Genomic DNA, 23,879 nt, shown 5'->3' on the forward strand with positions numbered 1-23,879 from the left:
GATAAAGAAAGGGGTGGTCCCTTTGATTGAGCTAGGGTAAATTATAAGCCTCCCTAAGGTCAGTGGGGATTAGAAGAACAAATATATGGGCAGATACAAAAGGCTCTAAAAGCAATAGGGTTGTAGTAGTTAAAATCGAAGGTAGATAAAAATGCTGGAGAAACTTATCGGGTGAGGCAACATCTATGGAGCGAAGGAATAGGTGATGTTTCGGGTCGAGACCCATCTTCAGACCCAGAATAAACAACAGCATTGTAGTAGTAGTGGATTTTAACTTTCTCGATATTGACTGGGATTTCTGTAGTGCAAGGGGGTCAAATGGAGAGGTATTCAAGAAAGTTTTTTGAAGTTGTATGTAGGGAGTCCTACTAGGGTGGGGGCTGTACTTGACATCTTAGGAAATCAGGACAGGCAAACGATTGATGTGTCTGTGAAGGAACCCTTTGAGAATAGGGATCATAGATAGTTAAGATTCATGATAGTAATGGAAAAGGATAAAGTTTCAATCATCTTCAAATTGTGGCGCTAAAGGCAGATTTTGATCGTGGAAGACAGGATCTAGGAGGAGAGGCTTACTGAGAGCAGTTGAACCTTCTGAACCTTCTGAATTTGTAGTCGGCAGGGCAGTACCCTTCATATCGCCAACTTGGATGTGTTGTGCATACTAACGTGCTGTTAGTGCCCCCTTAAAACTGTCTAGTGAAGGTGATTTGACCATATTGTTGTCTAGTTTATTCCACTCCCTCAAGGTTCTTAGAAAGAATCTTATAAATATCTGTCCTGGTGAATGGGATTTCTATTTGCATATCATTTCTCTTTCTTGTTCTCCTTTCTGTTGAGTATGTTATGTATCTATCTGCAGATGCCCACGATCCCCTTTTGAATATTGTACCACATGGCTAGTCTGTTCCTTGCCCTTCTTGTTTCCAGCATTTCCCACTCCAGGTCGGACAGCATCTAGGTGACACTGCTACCTCTATTGTAGTTCCCTATGCAAAAGCGTGCTGCTTTTCTCTGTACCCCTTCTAGTTTGTTGATATGACCAGTTTTGTATGGGTCCCAGGCGCATGAAGCGTATTCCAGTAAGGGTCCAACCAATGTTGTATATGCTGTGGATTTCATTTCCATTGGGCAGAACCAGAGGTTTCGTCTAAGGAATCCTAGTGTCCGGTTGGCTTTAGTGACCGTGTTGTCCACTTGTTCCCTCCATGAAAGCTTGTGATCAAGATGAACTCCAAGGTATTGTTTGTTGTGAACTTGTACGATGAAGTATTTGTCCACAGAAGATGTAGTCTCAAGAAGGTTGAGAGAGGGGAAAACAACAAGTGCTAAGTGGGAAGTGTTTAAAAGTAAGATTTTAGGAGTTCAGAGTCAGGATGCCTGGTAAGCATGAAAAACAAATGATAAATATGTGGATGCTTAATTAGTGAAGAATATTTAAAGTTTAATCAGAGAATATAATAAAATGTACCAAGGTAGAGAATCGACCATGCTGGTATTGAAAGGCAAGCAAGCTCTGAAGACTGAATGACATATTCCTACTTATCTTTTTACATTTCTAGTCAGGATTTGTGTAGCATTACAATACTTATTGCCTTTACTATTATCAAATACTTATCGTGCTCCAATTACATTTCCCTGCCCAATAACTATTCTTCATCATATACAGAGATATAAAACAGAAATAAAAGTGAATAGATTTCCACACACGTTCTTTGGAACCATTTCATTGCTACAGGGCAATGACCCATGAATGATCGGAATGAGAAAGCTAATCTATATACGAACAATTTTAGATTACATTTTACTCTTCAAACAGCATGTTAATATATTAGACATACTTTGTCTAGTTTTCTCCATTTTAAGTAAAATAATGGTTAATTCTATATTTGATTCAAATCTGGGTTAGATAAGAGATTGAATCGTTTTCCAGAAACTGCTTGGAACAGTTTAATACGCTGTATCTGATAGGAAAGAGATTCAATCAAAATCAAGTTGATGATAAATATTCTGTCGCTCAACCTTTAATATAAATTGGTTTGGAAATGTTTGAACTCGCTCTCTTTGAATACAGACTCACTCATTAAACTGTTCATAATTTGGCACTAAATTAGTAGTTTCAGTCAAGTAGGTTGTAAAGATGACAGATGTACTTAGGAAGTGGTCTTCTGAGAATAAATTATACCATATCCAGCCATCCTTAATACGTTGTGAGACTGTTCATGGAAACTAAGATAGATTAAGTGTCGCACATAGTAAAGTACCATTGTGGTACATGTAAAATGCAATAAAGACAAAAATTGCAATTTTGGTATATTTCCTCACCTAACTGCAAAAAAAAACTAATTGGAATTTATAAAATATATTCTGAAATACATATATGAAAACAGCTTCAGAATTGGTCAAATTGTCTATTATTAATTATGATGTGTTTATAAGCACAAATCAATAACATCTTTCATCTGAGAATCATAGTACACAGGAACATATTGTTCTGCTAGTGAAGTCTGTACTATTGTTTATCGTCATGACTCATCCAATCTTCCTCCCACCCTCAAGTCATACGCCTAAAAAATACCAAGTTTAAAATCCATTGTCAAACAAGCTGGTTGATATTAAAAGATTTTACATAGATTCGGCTTTAACAATAGCTTGGAATATGTTTGGCTGACTTACTTCCTCTAATACAACACTGACTGCACTCCCAAAGTATTTCATTTGATTTAAACACTTTGTGACATTTTAAAAATCAATTGTCAACTTGTTCCTTATTGGATGTTGGGTGGAGTTAGTAGAAAAGGGTCTGGAGAGGAGGCCTACTTACACAGAACATTGAATTTGATAATATTGTGAGAGGGGGGTCTTTAAAGGCTTGATGGTTGATTTTCTTTATAAAATGTAGTTACGTTTTGCATTTGTATTTAACCCTAGCTGGGTTTAGTTGAAGTGACTGTTCGTATGTAGTTTGCTCTGCAATGAAATGTGCCTTTGTCATCTGTCCATTTCCCCCCACATATGCTGTCTGACCTGCTGAGTTACTCAAACACTTTGATGTTTTTACATTAAGTACACTCTATATAGTAGAATATACAATTAATTGTCTCACACAAAACAACAACATTTGGGTCAGTACAAAAACAATAAAGGGTTTGAATCTTAGAGAGATTTAGTGCAATTATTTATATTCTTGACCAAGTAGCCTTAAGCTGCAATGTATTTACCAGCTGTAGTCTCATTTTAGGATGTGAACTTAATAGTGATACAAAACTCCAGGTTGTGTTTCTGATCAATATACATTGTTAACACCTCCACATTTTTGACAAACAATCCCAAAAGCAATGAGCTAAACTATTCTCTGAGGTAGCCACATGTTTGCACATTTTATTGCAGAGCAAACCACATAGTAATGGCTATTTTTAATTGCAGAGAATTAGCTTCTCTACAGTTCTGTTAGTTCAGCAATGTTTATTTCAAAACGGAAACAAGAGATTTCAAGCAATAATAAATTGAAGGCATTTTTAAAAATTGCATAAAATTTAAAGTGCAACTGTCCACTATTTCATCAGATACATTAACCTCTTACAGATAACTTGGTTATCATCCTTGTGAACATGATGCACAGTTGAAAGCCAAATAAATACCTTAAGCATTTGTCCAGTAAGATCAGAAACTGCGATAATGACTTTTGTAGTCACAAAACTGCAGATGCTAGCACCTTGATCAAAACACAAAGTGCCCGAGGAACTCAGCAGGTCAGGCAGCATCTGTGGAGGAATGCACAAGCAATATTTTGGGTTGGGACCTTTCTTCAAACTGGAATGTGAAGAAGAGTCCTGACCTGAAATGTCCCCTGCCCATTTCCTCCACAGATGTTGCCTGACCCCCGAGTTCTTCCAGTACTGTGTGTTTTGAATAAGGATTCTTGTATCTTTGCTCCGTGTAGTTGACACAAAGAGCCTGCAATTTATAATCTTAATTTGAGATGAACTTTCTTACTTTAAATTCATTGATGTCAGCGTAGATGCTCGTGGGATGGATTTTGTGTTCACCATTTGATCTTGAATCGGTGACAATTTCTATCACCTGGTCTAAGGCCAACCTCATGCGATGGAAAACACCAGCCTTGTTTATTCTTGCTGATTCACAATCTGGATGCCGAAGGCAAGTCTAGGAAATATAAAATTGCATTAATATCAAATACTCACACTGGCATCATTCTAAGTCCATGCTGCATGCATCTCTGGATTGTGGGTTCTACTGTACTCCTATAGTTATGAATCATTTCCGTATCATTTTAGAATTCTATAATGCTCATGTGGTGTAATAGGAGCAGAATTAGGCCGTTCAGCCCATCAATCATTGCAGATCTATCTCTCTCCCCCTTAACCCCATTCTCCTTGGCATAACTTCTGACACCTGTACTAATCAAGAATCTATTTATCTTTGCCTTAAAAATATCCATTGACTGTCCATTGACATGGCCTCCATGTGATTTACAAACCAGTTTTAAATGTCAATGTTCTTCTGTTTACATATTTTAGATTTCTTACATGATGCATGTTGGGGTGTGCTTCACAGTAAATTCTAATTTTGTGTACATTTTCAACGACTTTCATAATCACAATCACAACAAATTCTCCTCTTAATGAGTGCTAGGTAATTCCACTATTTCGCTCCATGCAACTGTTTAACATAACATTCCTGCTTTTGAGGTGAAAACAATATCCCAGAGTAACTACACAATAAATAATATACACCTTTAAGATATTTTGTATGATTGCTGAAATTATTCCTGTATAAAGTGCTGAAACAAGGAACTCCAGATGCTGCCTGACCTGCTGAGTTACACCAGCACTTTATGTCTTCCATTATAAAGTGTTCTTGGTTTTGAATGTAGATTGTATGCATGATAAAGGATTGTTCAACCAAATGTATTAATTGCTAAACAAGAGGCCTGTATTGTTGATCTCTTATTGTATTCCTTATAAGGGCACAATTTAAAAAAAGTATATCAAAACAATGTAGATATTTATGGAGCATGAACAAAAAATGGAAACTATGTATCCTTTGTTAGATTCTGTACAGTACAACTGTAATTCCCAAAACACTTCAGCTCATATAATATGCTGCCTGCACATTTGTCTTGAGCTTCATATATTGTGCCAACTGGGAGCAACCGAGAACAAGTAAACACACAGTTGAGTGCACTAAAGGTTCTAAGGTAGTTATGGGTGAAGACGTGCAAGAACTGGAAATTAATTTCCTGAATCATAGGAAGGCAGATTACAATATGGCAAAAGTGGACTGGGAGAAACTACTTGCAGGTATGCACATATGGCCCAGTGTGTCGTGTAGATGAGGCTTTGATGTATTCCCTTACAAATGAAAGGCAAGGACAACAAATGCAAGGAACCCTGCTTGCCAAAGGGCAAAAATAAAAGTAGTTACAGTAGTTTTACAGAACTAAAAACAAAAGCAGCTCTACAAAGGGTGGGGGCGGGAGGCTTAAAACAGTAATGAGGAGCATGAAGAAGAGGCACAAAATATCACTGGTGTGCAAGATGAAGCAAAATAGCAAAACATGTCATGCATATTAGGGGTAAGATGGTGAGCAGGGACATTGGGCCTATTAAAGACTAAGATGGCCATCTGTGTGAAGCTGCAAGACAGAGGTAGAGATTTCAGTGGTTTATTTTATTGTCACCTGTACTGACGTACAGCGATAAGCTTTTTGTTGTGTGCTATCCAGTCAACAGAAAGACTATACATGATTACAATCGAGCTGTCCACAATGCACAGACATAGGATAAAGGGAGAGTAAGAAATGCTGTTGTTGAAGTGTTAATATCAGGAATTTTGGGTACTTGGGAAAATGGAGGATGTCTGTTTAAAGATCTGTGAAACCTGCTTGACATATTTTGAAGAAAGCTGCCGAGCCATGTGACATGGATGGCTAGAGAAAGTCTGAAGTCTGGGAAGGGGTTTCTGTCCAGATGGCCTGCAAGGTGTTAATAAGATGGGATTCTGCAGAAGGAGCTATGCACTGCTGCAAAAGCATGCTTGGGATTGGTTGGCGAAATGTTAGGTTTCAATTATGTTGCAGAGCCTTCCCGCCACTAATTGTGATTGGTCCAGGAGAGTGGCCTCAGCAAAGATGTTTCTTTATCTAATGATAATGTTTCTTTACTTAATGGAAGTATCTCCCCCTAAGTGCTTTGTGTTGAAACTATGTTATGTGTTATTGTATGATTGGGTTAGGGAACGATCATTCCATGTACTAATAGCATGTATCGGTAATTGGCTTGTAGGGGTTGCCTCCCCCAAGTATTTTCGCGCCTTTAGTTTGTATGGGTATAAAAGAGTGGGGAGCACATTGGGGTGTGCCGATCATCCAGGGTCTGTTCTATTTGCACAAGGCTGTGTGGGCTCGAATAAGTAGTAACGAGGATCAGTCCCACGATATTGTGTACAATAAAAGAGAGTTGGATTCTAGTACTCGTATTCGATGTTTGACTGAACCAGACTAGGAGGGTAAGTTTAGAACCGGAATCTACAGAAGTAGAGGTTTAAAAAAAGTGAAGTGATTGTAATGAATGATTACAGATCTGTTTCTGGGACAGCATGCAGAGAATCGTCTGGTTGCTATGAGTCTTCTCATCTCAGGTGAAGAACATTGCATGAGGAGAATGTGGGGGAAGGGGGGAGGGCTAAGAGTAGAATGTTATAACAAATAATCATTGAAAAGTAAGAGGTAGTAGATGTCTCAGGTGGCTGAAAGATGGATAAAACTTTGGGGCAGAATGAGATGTATCCCAGGCTATTAGGGGATATATCTCATCGAAACACTAAGTGGCAGAAAACGCTAGTGGAAGTTGTGTACAGGCCACCTAACAGTAGGAGTGGAGTTGGGGATGGCATCAAACAGGAAATTAGAAATGTGTGCAACAAAGGTAAAACAGCTATAATGGGTGACTTCAATCTACATATAGATTGGGTAAATCAAATTGGCAAGGGTGCTGAGGAAGAGGATTTCTTGGAATGTATGCGGGATAGTTTTCTACACCAACATGTAGAGGAACCAACGAGAGAGCAGGCTATTCTAGATTGGGTATTGAGTAATGAGGAAGGGTTAGTTAGCAGTCTTGTTGTGCGTGGCCCCTTGGGCAAGAGTGTCCATAATATGGTTGAGTTCTTCATTAGGATGGAGAGTGACATTGTTAATTCAGAAACAAGGGTCCTGAACTTGAAGAAAGATAACTTTGAGGGTATGAGACGTGAATTGGCCAAGATAGACTGGCAATTGATTCTTAATGGGTTGATGGAGGATATGCAATGGAGGGCATTTAAAGACTGCATGGATGAACTACAACAATTGTTCATCCCAGTTTGGCAAAAAAATAAATCAGGGAAGGTAGTCCATCCGTGGATAACAAGGGAAATCTGGGATAGTATCAAAACAAAAGATGAAGTGTAAAAATTAGCCAGAAAAAGCAGCCTCCAGAGGACTGGGAGAAATTCAGAGTCCAGCAGAGGAGGACAAAGGGCTTAATTAGGAAAGGGAAAATAGGTTATGAAAGAAAACTGGCAGGGAACATAAAAACTGACTGCAAAACCTTTTATAGATATGTGAAGAGAAAAAGATTAGTTAAAACAAATGTAGGTCCCTTGCAGTCAGAAACAGGTGAATTGATCATGGGGAACAAGGACATGGTGGACCAATTGAATAACTACTTTGGTTCCGTCTTCACCAAGGAGGACATAAATAATCTGCCGGAAATGGCAGGGGACCACAGGTCAAATGAGATGGAGAAACTGAGTGAAATCCAGGTTAGCCGGGAAGTGGTGTTAGGGATGTTGAATGGATTAAAGGCCGATAAATCCCCAGGGCCAGATAGGCTGCATCCCAGAGTACTTAAGGAAGTAGCTCCAGAAATAGTGGATGCATTAGTAATAATCTTTCAAAACTCTTTAGATTCTGGAGTAGTTCTAGTGGATTGGCCGGTAGCAAACTTAACCCCACTTTTTAAGAAGGGAGGGAGAGAGAAAACGGGGAATTACAGACCAGTTAGTCTAACATCGGTAGTGGGGAAACTGCTAGAGTCAGTTATTAAGATACAAGATACATTTAATTGTCATTTGGACCCCTTGAGGTCCAAACGAAATGCCGTTTCTGCAGCCATACATTACAAACAGATAGACCCAAGACACAACATAATTTACATAAACATCCATCACATTGCTGTGATGGAAGGCCAAATAAACTTATCACTCCTCTCCCCCCCCCCCCCCCCCCCCGATGTCAGAGTCAAAGTCAAAGCCCCCGGCTGGCGATGGCGATTGTCCCGCGGCTATTAAAGCCACGCCAGGTGGTGCGAGGTCGCACACCGGGTCTTGGTGTTAGAGCCCCCGGCGTGCGCTCGCAGAGTCCCGCGGCCATTCCAAGCCGCGCGGGGCGGTGATTGCAGGCCCCGCTCCAGGAGCTCTTCGACCCCGCAACTCAGGCAGGAGAAGTCTCCGTTGCGAGAGCCCTGAAAAGCGGTCTCCCTCCAGGGACCCGCGGGATAGCAGCACATTTGGAAAGTAGTGAAATCATTGCACAAAGTCAGCATGGATTTACGAAAGGTAAATCATGTCTGACGAATCTTATAGAATTTTTCGAGGATGTAACTAGTATAGTGGATAGGGGAGAACCAGTGGATGTGTTGTATCTGGACTTTCAGAAGGCTTTCAACAAGGTCCCACATAAGAGATTAGTATACAAACTTAAAGCACATGGTATTGGGGGTTCAGTATTGATGTGAATAGAGAACTGGCTGACAAACAGGAAGCAAAGAGTAGGAGTAAACGGGTCCTTTTCAGAATGGCAGGCAGTGACTAGTGGGGTACCGCAACGCTCAGTGCTGGGACCCCAGCTATTTACAATATATATTAATGATTTGGATGAGGGAATTGAATGCAACATCTCCAAGTTTGCGGATGACACGAAGCTGGGGGGCAGTGTTAGCTGTGAGGAGGATGCTAGGAGGCTGCAAGGTGACTTGGATAGGCTGGGTAGTGGGCAAATGCATGGCAGATGCAGTATAATGTGGATAAATGTGAAGTTATCCACTTTGGTGGCAAAAACAGGAAAGCTGACTTATCTAAATGGTGGCCGATTAGGAAAGGGGGAGATGCAACGAGACCTGGGTGTCATGGTACACCAGTCATTAAAATTGTTGTAGTTCATCCATGCAGTCTTTAAATGCATTCCATTGCATATCCACCATCAACCCTTTAAGAATTAATTTAATCAATCTTAGCCAATTCACGTCTCATACCCTCAAAGTTACCTTTCTTTAAGTTCAGAACCATTGTTTCTGATTTAACAATCTCATTAGGGGGAGATTGCTGAGGCTCTGTCAGAAATGTTATTATCTTCAGACCACAGGTCAGATGCTAAATAACTTGAGGACAGTGAATGTGAAACATGTATTCTAGAAGGGCACAAAGATAAACCAGGTAATTACAGGACAGTGAATCAAATGTCAGAGATAGGGACAATGTTGGAACAATGTTTGATGATACAGAATTCATTTGCACTTGGAGAAGTAGGGGTTAATTAGGGATACTCAGCAAAATGTTGTTAAAGGGCCAATCTATCTGGATTGTTCACTATTTACAATAACAAAGTATTTTAATTAATTTATTTGTTTTGTGCAAGTATTTTTAGCATTATAATTATAATTAAAAGAGCAGCAATTTTAGTTTTTTCCAAATGGCAAAAATCATTCACAAACTTTTAAGCTCAGTGAGTTGGACACCAGCCTCGTCAGTTCTTAGTGCCATTTTGGCTCTGTATGATCGGAATGCTGCCGTGTGGCATGGTGCCACACTGGGCTTCTTCCCGCAGCTGGGAGCCAGTCTTTTGGTGGGAGACCAGAGCCTAGAAGCGACAATGTTCCTAAGGTCAGGCTATCAGAAGCTCAGGGTCAGCAGAAGATTTTGCCCTGCTATATCTGTGTAAAACTGCTGGCTATTGGTAGGGTCAGCGTCAGTGGTTTTGAAGAGCTGAAATCCCTTTGGTGCATCCTGAAAAACGGAGGGAGCATTGAAGTCATCTAAGTATAGTCTTATAGTGTTTATGGTCTCATCCACAATCCTCCTCCTCCTGTGCTATAACATGTCAGCATTGCTGCAACATGATAGTGCTTTGAGAATGGTGGTCATAAACGAGTCTTACTCTGCTTCATGGAATGACAGGCATCAGAGCAATTACTTCTAGACTGACAAACCACCTGGACTTTTGCCAATTAGCCTAACTGAGGAGTTGTAACAGCTGCTAGTTCAGCATTTTGTGGTGTTCTTTCATTGAAAAATAGCCCAGCAATCACACACAAAACCCGCAAATTCCAAATGCCCGAATTAGCTCCATGAAAAACAAATTGAAGCAAGTTGCCTTTCCAGAGGAGAGCAAATTAGGTAGTTGGAGGAATTATTCTTCAACTATTGGCAATTTTAATCAACAGGTATTGGCTGCAGTCTTTCTGTAAGATCATGTGATAGAAGTAGAATTAGGCCATTGGGCCCATCAAGCCTACTCCGCCATTCAATCATGGCTGATCTATTTCTCCCTCCTAACCCCATTCTCCTGCCTTCTCCCCATAACTGCTGACACTTGTACTAATCAATAACCTATCTATCTCTGCCTTAAATATATCCATTGACTTGACCTCCACAGCCTTCTGTGGCAAAGAGTTCCACAGATTCACCATGTTGTTTATTTTTCCCCTCCAGCAGAGGTGACAGGGCGGCACAGTAGCACGGCGGGTTGAGCCGCTGCCTTACAATGCCGGAGACCTGGGTTCGATCATGACCTCGCCTGTGTGAAGTTGCACAATCTCCCCGTGACCGTGGCTTTTCCCCGGGCGCTCTGGTTTCCTCCCACATCCCAAAGACGTGCGGGTTTATTGGTTAATTGGCCTGTGTAAATTGCCCCAAGTCTAGGGAGTGGATGAGAAAGTGGGATAACTAGTGTGATGGTCAGAATGTACTCGGTGAGTGTGTACTCCATGCTGTATCTCAAACCAGAAATGGGATTGATGGCAATGAGCAAAAAATACAGCATAGACATGAATAGCTGAAGGGCAGGGTTTTTGTGCCATATATAACTATGATCTTGGAGTTAATAGAAGTAAAGCAAAGCAAGACTTGCATTTATATTGCACTCTTTAAGGTCTCTGAATATTCCAAGGCATTTTACAACCAATGTAATGCAGCCATTTTGTACACAGCATGGTCCAAACAACATGATAATAATCAATGATCTGCATTTTCTTGAACATATTAAAGGGTGTAGGCACTTGTGGTAACTACACATCATTCTCAAATAGTGTCATGGAGTGATACAGTGTGGAAACAGGCCCTTCAGCCCAACTCGCCCGCACCGGTCACCAATGTCCCAGCTACACACTCCCACTTGCCTGGGCTTGGGCCATATCCCTCTAAACCTGTCCCATCCATGTACCTGTCTAACTGTTTCTTAAACGGTGGGATAATCCCAGCCTCAACTACCTCCTCTGGCAGCTTGTTCCATACACCCACCACCCTTTGTGTGAAAAAGTTACCCCTCCGATTCCTATTAAATCTTTTCCCCGTCGCCTTAAACCTATCTCCTCGATTATCCTACTCTGGGCAAAAGACTCTTTGTATCTACCTGATCTATTCCTCTCATGATCTTATATACCTCTATAAGATCCACCCTCATCCTCCTGCACTCCATGTAATAGAGACCTAGCCTATTCAACCTCCCCCTATAGCTCACACCCTCTAGTCCTGGCAACATCCTCGTAAATCTTTTCTGAACCCTTTCAAGCTTGACAATATCTTTCCTATAACATGGTGCCCAGAACTGAACACAATACGGTCTCACCACCATCTTTTTTTCAACTACAACATGACCTCCCAACGTCTATACTCAATACTCTGACTGATGGCCAAAGTGCTAAGAGCCTTTTTGGTCACCTTATCTACCTGCGACTCAACCTTCAAGGAACCATGCACCTGTATTCCTAGATCTCTCTACTCTACAACACGACCCAGAGGCCTCCTATTTACTGTGTAGGTGCTGCCCTTGTTTGACATCCCAAAATGCAACACCTCACACTTCTCTGTATTAAATTCCATCAACCATTCCTCCGCCCACCTGGTCAATCGATCCAGATCCTGCTGCAATCATTCACAACCTTCTTCACTATCTGCAAAGCCACTAACTTTTGTATCATCAGCAAACTTGCTAATCTTGCCCTGCATGTTCTCATCCAAATCATTGATGTAGATGACAAACAGTAACAGGCCCAGCACCGAACCCTGAGGCACATCACTAGTCACAGGCATCCAGTCTGAGAAGCAACCTTCCACCATTACCCTCAGCTTCCTTCCATGAAGCCAATTTGCTATCCACTCAGCTATCTCTCCTTGGATCCCATGCGATCTAACCTTCCAGAGCAGCCTATCATGCGGACCCTTGTTGTACGCCTTACTGAGGTCCACGTACACAACATCTACAGCTCTGCCCTCATCAACCTTTTTGGTCACGTCTTCAAAATATCAATCAGATTTGTGAGACATGACCTCCCATGTACAAAACCATGCTGACTATCCTGAATCAGCCCTTGCCCATCCAAATGCCTGTATATTCTATCCCTCAGAAAACTCTCCAGTAACTTACCAACTACAGATGTTTAAGCTCGGTTATAGTTCCCAGCATTTTCCCTGTAGACCTTCTTGAAAAGAGGTACAACATTTGCCACCCTCCAGTCTTCCGGCACCTCTCCTGTATTTAAGGCGACTTGTAAATTTCAACCAGGGCTCCTGCCATTTCCTCTCTAGTTTCCCACAATGTCCTTGGATATATCTGATCAGGCCCCGGAGATTTGTCTACCATCGAACACGGCAGTACCTTCAGTACTTCTTCGACAGTAACCCTGACTGCTCTCAAGATACTTCCAGTGACTGCTCCAATTTCCTCCGTCCTACTGTCTTCTCCTCAGTAAATACAGAAGAGAAATACTCATTTAGGGCCTTGCTCATCTCCTGTGGCTCCACACGGAGGTGACCACTTTGATTCCTGAGAGATCCCAATCTCTCCCTAGTTACCCTTTCCCCCCTTATGTATTTATAAAATCTTTTGGGATTGTCCTTAATACTTCCCACCAGTGCTATCTCCTGGCCCCTTTTTGCCCTTCTGATTTCCAATGCATTTGATCCCAGCTGCCTATACCTGTCCCATACATCCTTCTTATTTTTGACCAAAGCCTCAATTTCCCCTGACAGCCAAACTTCCTTACATTTACCTGCTTTTCTCTTCACTTTAACGGGGACGTAGACATCCTGAGCGTTCTTCAGTACACTTTTAAAAACATCCCACTTGGCCGATGTTCCTTTCCCCTCAAATAACCTGCTCCAGTCAACTTGAGCGAGATCATCTCTCATACCCTCAAAGTTGGCCTTACCCCAGTTGAGCATTTTAACACGTGGACTCTCTCCGTCCCTATCCATAACTATCTTAAACCTAATCGAACTGTGGTCACTGGTCCCAAAAGGCTCCTCCAAACACACTTCATTAACTTGCCCGTCCCAATTTCCCAATACTAGATCCAGAATTGCCCACTCATGTGTGGGGGCCTCCACATACTGCTTAAGAAAACTCTCCTGAACACTTTTGAGGACTTGCACCCCATCTGAACCCTTAACGCTATGATTTTTGGGAAAGTTAAAACCCCCTGCTACAACAACCTTATTTGACCTGCAGCTGTCTGCAATCTCCCAGCACATTTTTTTCTTCTAACACCTGTTGGCTATTCGGGGGTCTGTAGTACCTTTTCATGTTCCTCAGATCCACCCATATAATTTCACTAGACGAACTGTCCGTAATGTTGCCTCTGAACACAGCCGTGGCATCCTCCTTAACCAACAATGCAACCCCCTCCTCTTTTTCCCTCACTCCTGTCTCTCCTGAAGCTCCTGTCATTGGTTTACTAAAATCCAATGCACAAAGCACAAAGGAACCCAGTTGATCATCTCATCCAAAAGATGCACTTCCGATAATATAGCAGTCCCTCCATAATGCACTGGACAGTCAGCCTATATATTTGTTGTGTTAAATTCCTGCAGGAATGCACTTGATCCCAGGAGAATGACCCATTATCTCCTTACTCAGAATATGCTATCAAATGACCCTGGCTGACAAACTAAAATAATTAAAACAAAAAGGGAAATTTGCTAACTGCTTATCCAATTTCACTCCTTGCAAACTTATGATTTAGATAAGTTTTCCATTTACACAAAATCTTAGCATAGTCCTGTAGTAATTTGATCACTGTCCTCAAATTCTCCCTCCTCTGGCACTGGACATCTGTTGAACTATTTTTAAGTCGCCTGTGCAGTATCGTGTTGCCTCATTTTGGTAAAGGTTATTGGAGCTAGACTTTAGACTTTAGAGATACAGTGCGGAAACAGGTCCTTGAGCACACAGAGACTGCGCCAACCAGCGATCACCTTGCATATTAACACTATCCTACCCACCATGAACAATTTACAATTTTACTGAAGCAAATTAACCTAGAAAGCTGCATGTCTTTGGAGTGTGGGAGGAAACCGGAGCACCCAGCGAAAACCCACATGGTTACAGGGAGAACGTACAAACTCCATCCAGACAGCACCCATAGTCAGGATCAAACCCAGTGGCAAGCAGAGCGAAAAAATCAAATTCACAAGGAACATAAAGATTAACAGAATAAATTTAGAAGCAAAACCTTTAGGAACAGGAGCACAAAACCATTGTGGAACCAACCTAAACACACCATGAAATCATTTCAAAGTGAAGCCTTATCTGAACTGATTTTGATCAATTACATAGAGCCGTGAACATTGAAATGAAATTAGAAACACAAAAACGGAAATTATATTTTTTCCAGCATATGATGAAATTATATTAGTGACTGGAAGCAAGTGAAAATGTAAGGGGTAGTCAGATAACCATATTTCAGCCCCTTCACAAAATAAACAGACGGATATGACAGGTTTCTCATATGAAATTTGATGACTGCGATTGTCAACTACACAGTAGAGTATTTCAGTGAACTCTGTGGCCTGAATTAGATCAGGAACAGGACACAAAGACGGAATTTAGATTTATTTTAAATGTTAGCATACTCATGTAGTAAATTGATGATTGTTGGAGTTTAATGCAGACAAGTCAAATCATGGGAAGTTAAATTGTGGCATGATCTTCACAGTGAATGGTAGGACCCTGGAGAATTTTGTAGAGCAATGTGTTCTAGGAGTACAGGTACATAGTTTCCTCAAAATGACTTCACGGGTAGATAGAGTAAAGGCGGCTTGTGGCACATCGGGTTTCATCGGTCAGGGTATTGAGCATAGAAGTTGGGAAGTTATGTAACAGTTGTACAAGACATTGGTGATGCATCATTTGGAGTAGTTTGTTCAGTTTTGGTCACTCTACAATAGGAAGGATGACATTAAGTTTGAAAGAGTGCAGAGACGATTTACAATTATGTTGCCAGGACTCGAGAGCTTGAGCTATAGGAAGAGGTTGGGCAGGTCCTCTCCCCCCACAACCCCTCCGCCCACCCCTCCCGCCCACGCAAGCCCCCTCCCACACACCCCCTTCCCCCCACCCCACGCATCCCCTCCCCCCGCCCACAACCCCCCAGCTCACAACTCTCCCCACAACCCCCCCCGCCCACACACCCCCTCCTCCCCCGACCCCTCCTCCCCACCCCCACACCCACATCCTTCCCTTCCCCACACCCCCCCCCTCCCCATCCCCACCCCCCCCCCCCCCCATCCTTCCTCCCCCCTCATGCACCGCTCCTGCCCACATACACACCCCCCCTCCCACCCTACACCCACCCAGCCACACACCCCCTTTCCCCCACATCTCCCGCCCATATCCCCCTCCCCCACATCCCCCCGCCCACACACACACCCCTCCCTCCTCCCACATCCCTCCTCCCCCCACACCCCTCCCGCCCACATACACACCTCCCCTCCCACCCCACACCCTCCTGCCACACCCCCCCCCCCCCCCCCCAACATCCCCCCACACCACCCTCTCCCACCCTCCTACACCTCCCCGCCCACTCACACCCCACCTCCCCCCCCCCCCCCACCCACACATGAAGAGGGGGAGGGAGTGCTGGGGGATGAGGGGAAATGAGCCGTACCTCTGCAGTTAGGGGCTATGGGTGAGTGGTGGAATATTGCATTAGGGGAACGGGTTGCATTGGGGGAGCGGGTGAGTGGTGGAATATTGCATTGGGGAATGGGTTGCGTTGGGGGACCAGGCATCCCGTGTGACTGGGACCCAATGGGTCCCACTTAGTCTAATACAGTATTAAAAAGGTTTTCTAACGGATACACGGCAGGAAAGGTTTAGAGGAATATGGGTAAACTCAGGCAAATGAGACTAGCTTAAATGGTAACCCTGGTCGCCATGGAAGAATTGGGCCAAAGAGCCTGTTTCCATGCTGTAAGTCTCTCTGTCAGTATGTCACTGGAACAATTTACAATTTTACAGGTACCAGATCACATTCAGGTACCCAATCAGTAATGTTGGGCGCTTACAACTTCAGAACTATCAGAATAACTTTCTTCCATATTGGAAAGTCATTGCTATCACATGATTAGAATCCTAAAGCACACGAAACAGAGTGACTATTATACAGTGATCATTATCACTCAAAAACAATTGTTCTGGTGACAAGAGTGAAATATTGCTGTAAAAGCTCCAACATTTTCTTCAGAATCTTCTCTTGAGGACTAACATTTTGAAGAAAATCATATTTCATATACAAAATCCTCCAGTTGGGAACAAAAGTCATTTTCTTCAGTTCCAATCACCTTCAGCTCAAGATTTATTTCCTCAGTATAGTGGAAGTTTCCATCACCTAACCACAATAATTCTGCTTCTGCAGAGTTTGGACATCAGCAACAGGATTGTTATTTTGGGTGTTTGAGAGAGTTCTGACTCAATAGGTCCTAAAAACTAAGGTTTATATGCCATTTGAGATGTTTTGATTGTCCTGGTCATCAGTATCATGGGTGCGAGAGAGATGAAAGTTCTCCAAAAGTTTTTTAAGTTTTCCAACAATAGACAATAGACAATAGGTACAGGAGTAGACCATTCGGCCCTTTGAGCCAGCCCCGCCATTCAATGTGATCATGGCTAATCATCCCCAATCCGTACCCCGTTTCTGCCTTCTCCCCATATCCCCTGACTCCGCCATTTCTAAGAGCCCAATCTCGCTCTCTCTTGAAAGCATCCAGAGAACCCGCCTCCACCGCCCTCTGAGGCATTACAGCATTATGATATTGGAGTTAAATAGAATACCCTCTTTATTCTCCATTATAATATTAAGATGTGATAAATCATGTCAATAACAAATGCAGATGCTTACGTGACGAAAATGATGTGATATGAAATAATGAGACCTTTCAACCCACACTTTTCACAAGCTGGTGTCATCAATTTTAGAAATCGTTGCCTAAAACATTTTGCTTTCTAATAAATTAAAATTGACCCCATTACTTTTGTTTCTTACAGTGAGAGAAAGTCTATTCATAATGATGCTCCTGCACCATTTCCAAGTGTTTTCTTCAAAGTAAATTCAAATGTAAACCAATGCGTCACTTGGCTGGTGTATCCTACTGTACATATGCAGAAATAACTTTCAATATCTGTCTGAACAATTACCTTTCATTACTTCATATTTTGATTGCATCCTATTCCTAAAGATTCCTAAAGATGAGAGGGATAGACAGAGTTGATGTGGACATGCTTTTCCCTTTGAGAATAGGGAAGATTCAAACAAGAGGACATGACTTCAGAATTAAGGGACAGAAGTTTAGTGGTAATATGAGGGGGAACTTCTTTACTCAGACAGTGGTAGCGGTATGGAATGAGCTTCCAGTGGAAGTGGTGGAGGCAGGTTCATTGGTATCATTTAAAAATAAATTGGATAGGCATATGGATGAGAAGGGAATGGAGGGTTATGGTATGAGTGCAGGCAGGTGGGACTAAGGGAAAAAAAGTTGTTCGGCGCGGACTTGTAGGGCTGAGATGGCCTGTTTCCGTGCTGTAATTGTTATATGGTTATATGGTTTATATGGTTAAAGGCATTCTCTTAAGTAACACTTATATATTTTGCCATTTGTTTCTGGCAATTGGAAAAACAACTTACTGTTTTGTAATCTTTAACTTTGACTTAATTTAACAAATTATATTATCATACAAAAAACGTTCATTTTAATTTATTTATTCACATTATTTGAACAATACTGGCAAGGCTGGCATTTACTGTCGCACCCCCAAGTTATTTTATACCGTCTTATGTTGCCTAATTTCTCAAGATCCAGCGATTTACCAATATTAACAGGAGGTAGACAAAAATGCTGGAGAAACTCAACGGGTGAGGCAGCATCTATGGAGCGAAGGAAATAGGCGATGTTTCGGGTCGAGACCCTTCTTCAGACGTTTATTAACACGTTGTTTTCAACTACAGGTCTAAATTACAGGATAAACTTACTTTTAATATTTCAATTTAAAAGACGCAGGGTTTTAGGAAGAGTAAAGATAAAGAGTGACAAGACCTTCCATTCCTATTAACTAGTTTATCCTCTTCCTATGGTGACATTCAATCATTTCCCTTTCTAGAATCAAACTGACACCTGAACAAAGGTTACAGCCCCAATTGCCTTTTATTACAACTCAGTTACATTAAAGAATTCTTCCAAGCTCCAAAGATGTTATAATTATTGTGACATGTAGAGGCCCTGGTAACAACCTGTCAAATACTCAGCTGGTAACATCCATCAACTTGAGCTACCAGAACTGATCATTACCAGCGACTTTGTGTTCAACAATTTATTGTCAATTTACGGGTTTTACAAATGTTCCCAAGAGTTTCAGGAGCTTCCCAGAAAATTTAAGTTTGCAAATGGCAGGAAAATAGACAGTGAGTCAAGTGGTCCGACGAATGGCAAGTGGAGTTTACTTCAGAAAAGTGTGAGGCGTCACATTGTGCAAAATCAAATGAGGGACGGACCTTCACTGTGAATGGTAGGACACTTTGGAGTGTTGTATTGTGGAGGGATCTAGGAGTACAAGTATATAGTAGCAATGTTACAACATTTTGAGATTTAAAAAATCAGGTCTGCAAATTATCCCATCAGATAAAGCTTAAAAAGTTTAATTTGACACCTAATTCACTTTCATATCTTCAGTTTTAAACAAGTTATGGCCATTTTCATACTCAGAAATTAGCATCTTGTTTCCTATTGCTTTTCCATTGACTTAACACAAAAGTTGTGATCGAGGACAGTCAAAAGCCCATAACTTTCTTAAAAATTAAGAGAACCGAATGAAATTTTCAGTTATTATAGATTGAAGCATTCTGAAACAAATATAAAACATATTTCATGGATGACCTGAAAGCATATAATTAGTTAATTACCTAATTGTAGCTAATTACAAAATTGACCGTTGTGACTGCCTTGAAAATTCAAAAATGTGATATTCTCAAGATCAGAACTTTAATATTATTGTATAATATGCTGTGTCCATAACAGATAGGTAAATAAATTACAATTTCTAGCAATAGACCAAGTCTTTATGGAGAAGATCAGTTGCTAGCTGGTACATCAGTTGCTAGCTGGTACATCAGTAGCATCATCATACTCCTCAGATTGTAACCAATAAGCAACTCAGTCCTCTATCCTAAACTTTTCAATTTTGGCATTGTAAACTACTGGTTTTTGCTCTTCAAACCACGCTGACATGCCTTTCTGACTAATTAAGAATGTCCTGTAAATTCAATTTCTTAAGAAATTGATAATTCTATTAAATAGCCTAAGTATCCAAATAACAAACTAATCCCATTCACACAGGAATTCACAATATAACATGATTTTAAAATCTCACTGTCATGAATTTATATGCCAGATGGAAGGAATTTAATGTTTAATTCCCATAAATTAATCCAGTACCATCCTCTCAAAATATAATCAAAATTATTGTTTTTTGCACAATACATGTGACTCAAACTGTTGTGAATATTTAGTTTAAACAGTACGATCATGGAGAGAGAATAACACAAAATATAGACAATTTGGACGGCTTATGACATGATTGTCCAAAAAAATGGGCATTTTAATCATCTTGCTTCTGGAATGCGATCGATTGGAACGTTGTATATGCGGTAAATTTAAACTCCATATCAGCAGTAAAAATACTGCCGGTTCGTATGGGGCCCAAATCACATGTTTGCAACGTAAAATTAGATTAAAGCTATCCCAAGAAGCACGATTATATGTAAAATAAACGACTTACCCTTTGTTTTGTCCCGTTCTTGCGATCCGTCACATTGTAGGTGTTGAATGCGTTTATTTTAATCCAAATATTAAATTGTCCAGCGATTTTAAAAATATATATAGCACGAACGGAAGTCCGATCGATTTTTCATCAGCAGCTAGCAGCCCGAGGAAATCCGCCTCAGACAGGCAGTACAAAATGGCATTTTAATCCTGTCCCCCCCCCCCCCACCCTCCCCTTCAAAGGCGCCAAAGTCGCGCACACGGTCAGTGGCAGAACTGCAGCGCCACTGAAGGTACGTTTTGTAACATCGCTATATATAGTCCCTGAAAATGGCGTCACGGGTAGATAAGGTGGTGAAGGCAGCTTTTGGCATGCTGACCCTCTTCAGTCTGGGAATTGAGTATACAAGTTGGAACATTATGTTACAGTTGTACAACATGTTGATAAGAATGCACATGGAATATTGTGTTCAGCTTTGGTCACCCTGCTATAGGAGAGATGCCATTAAGCTGGAACAAATGCAGTGAAGATTTACAACGATGTTGTCAGCATTCGAGGGCCTAAGCTTCAGAGAGAGGTTGGGTAGGCCAGGACTTTTTTCCTTGGCGCGCAGGGGGCTGAGGGGTAAACTTAGAGGTGTATAAAATTGTGAGAGGAATAGATAGGTTGAATGCAGAGTCTTTTCCCCAGAGTCGAGAAATCAAGAACTAGTGAACACAGGTTTAAAGTGAGAGGGGGAAAGATTCAATAGGAATTTGAATGGCAGCTTTTTCCACACAAAGGGTGGTGGATATATGGAATAAGCTGCCAGATAAAGCAGTTGAGGTAGGTGCAATAACAACATTTTAAAAGTATTTGAGCAGATACATGGATATGAAAGGTTCAGATGGATATGGACCTGGTTCAGGCTCATGCCCGTCCCACTTAGGAAACCTTAACAGAAACCTCTGGAGACTTTGCGCCCCACCCAAGGTTTCCGTGTGGTTCCTGGAGGTTTTTGTCAGTCTCCCTACCTGCTTCCACTACCTGCAACCTCCGGCAACCACCTGCAACCTCCGGGAACCGCACGGAAACCTTGGGTGGGGCGCAAAGTCTCCAGAGGTCTCCGTTCAGGTTTCCTAAGTGGGATAGGGGCATAATGCAACTAGCTTGGATGTGGCATCTTGGTCAGCATGGACACGTTGGGCTGTTTCCATGTTTATGACTCTATGATGCTAATTCAGTGATTTTTGTCTGTGCTTTTCACAGTCTTCCTACAATTAACCATATCACTGTTTTTGGAATGGTGTGCACAAGGTCATGGGCCTGATGATTTTTTCACCATAGACACAGATATATCCTTCGTCATTCTGTCTCATGTGTCCAAGGTTGAACAATTCCATCAATAGTTCCCTGTGGCCATAAACATTTACTGGAAGCCCACCTGCTGACTGATCTGAAGGAAGTCATGCAATCAACATGAAATAGCCTACCCCTCTAATGGGCTAATGGAGATCAAAAGCATTATCCAACGCAGTGCTGGCAGGTGACTTTCTGAATAAAGGCGTGAAATTAATAAATCAATTACTTGGTTACTGGTGTGTAGCTAACGTTGATTTGCATAGCAACTATCACATGTCAGGGTGTTATTTTCCTTGAAAGAACCTGCACTGCTTTTCAAAACACTGATCATAAAAATACATCTTTCCATTTCATCGATTAAAATGATTAACAAATCAAAAGCAACTGATATAACTTACTTTTCTAATTCTCCTTTCCACACTAATTTGAAATATTATTATTTTTTAAATCAACACATGATTTCCATTCCAAAATAATAATTTACGTTGGCTATTGAGGTCCAGATATTGAACCTCATTCATTCCATCTATGCTCACGTTGCATGCAATTAATTTCCATCTTCTCCAACAGTGATCTAAATTCACTCAATTCTAGTCTCGTTTTTAACCTCTTGTATTTAATTTAATTTTCTCCTTCTTCACTCAAACTGGGTCATCACAAATAAGCACAATACCACTGTCATACCATCATTTACATTTCACATAATCTAGATTCACATTACACAATTTACATTTCACAGATGTATCAGTAGACCTATAAATTTATTCAGAACAATTTAACACACATATCGTCTTGATGGATTGGGCTATGTCCACAATTTTCTGCAATTTCTTGCAGTCTTGGACACAGCAGTTGCCAAACTACATTGTAATGCATCCTGATAGGATGCTGATGAAAGGACAAAAGACGATGTGGGGCAGCAAGGTTGTTGTGAAAATGGCAAGTGAGCTGATGTGGAAGAAGAAAGGGAGAGGGATTCAAAGAGAGAAAGAATGATTAATGGAGATAGGTATTTAAAAAGCACCAAAGGATACCATGCTAATCAATGTACGTGCTGATGGAGTAACACAACAGGAGTACCTTGCTTCAAGATACAGTGTGATAATCTGGGTGAAGCAGGGTGTCAAACATTCACCAGATGGAGAATCTTCATTTAGAGACAATGTCAACATCAGGTCCATCAAAGTCATAACAACAACCAAAACACTCATATTAAATGAGTGGGTGACAGAGGCCTTGTTGCAGTTGAAGGAATTCCATCAATATATGTAGTTGGTAGCTGATCTGATAGAATCTATTGAGGTGGATAAATCCCTGGCACCTGACCTAGTGTATCCAATATGTTGTGAGAACCAAGGGAAGACATTTTTAGAGCTCCGGCAGAGAACTTTGTATCTTCCTTAGACATGGGTGAGATATTGGAAAAGAGAACAATGGCTAAGGTTGTGGCTTTATTTGAGAAAGGCTGCTAGGAAAAGCCAGGGAATTGCAGCATATGAGGCCAACATCAGTGGTGCAGAAGTTACTGGAGGGGACTGTGAGAGACAGGATTTATTTGTATCTGGAAAGATAAGGACTGATTTGGGATAGTCAGAGTAGCTTTGTGCATGTATCCATTTCACCACCAACTTCCATCCAGCACCCAAATACACCTAGACCATTTCCAACATTTCCCTACCATTTCTAGACCTCACTATCTCCATCGCAGGTGACAGACTACTGACTGACATCTGCTACAAACCCACAGGCTCCCATGGCTATCTGGACTACACTTCTTCCCACCCTTCTTCCTGTAAGGACTCCATCCCCTACTCCCAATTGCTCCGTTTACGCCGCATCTGCACCCAGGATGAGGTGTTCCAAACCAGGGCATCAGAGATATCCTCATTCTGCAGGGAACGGGGGGGTTCCCCTCTTCTACTATAGATTAGGCTCTCACCAGGGTCTCTTCTATACCCCGTAACTCTGCTCTTACTCCACCATCCCCCCCACTCGTAACAAGGGCAGAGTCCCCCTTGTCCTCACCTTCCACCCTACCAGCAGTCACATACAACAAATAATCCTCCAACATTTTTGTCACCTCCAACGGGATCCCACCATTGGCCACATCTTCCCATCTCCTCCCGTCTGCTTTCCGCAGAGACCGTTCCCTCCGTAACTCCCT

The 23,879-nt window shown here is 41.6% G+C and overlaps 1 protein-coding gene across 1 annotated transcript in view; it reads right to left on the reverse strand.

Moving 5' to 3' along the window:
- The window catches only part of ctnnal1 (catenin (cadherin-associated protein), alpha-like 1), a 312,118-nt gene that overhangs the window by 53,618 nt on the left and 234,621 nt on the right, over positions 1-23,879 (reverse strand). Inside the window, exon 6 of the mRNA XM_055656355.1 lies at positions 3,997-4,167. Within this exon, the coding sequence (XP_055512330.1) occupies positions 3,997-4,167 (171 nt within the window). The remainder of the gene's footprint in view (positions 1-3,996; positions 4,168-23,879) is intronic.

This window comes from Leucoraja erinacea, chromosome 2 (genome assembly GCF_028641065.1).
Source record: "Leucoraja erinacea ecotype New England chromosome 2, Leri_hhj_1, whole genome shotgun sequence".
Taxonomy (NCBI): domain Eukaryota; kingdom Metazoa; phylum Chordata; class Chondrichthyes; order Rajiformes; family Rajidae; genus Leucoraja; species Leucoraja erinaceus.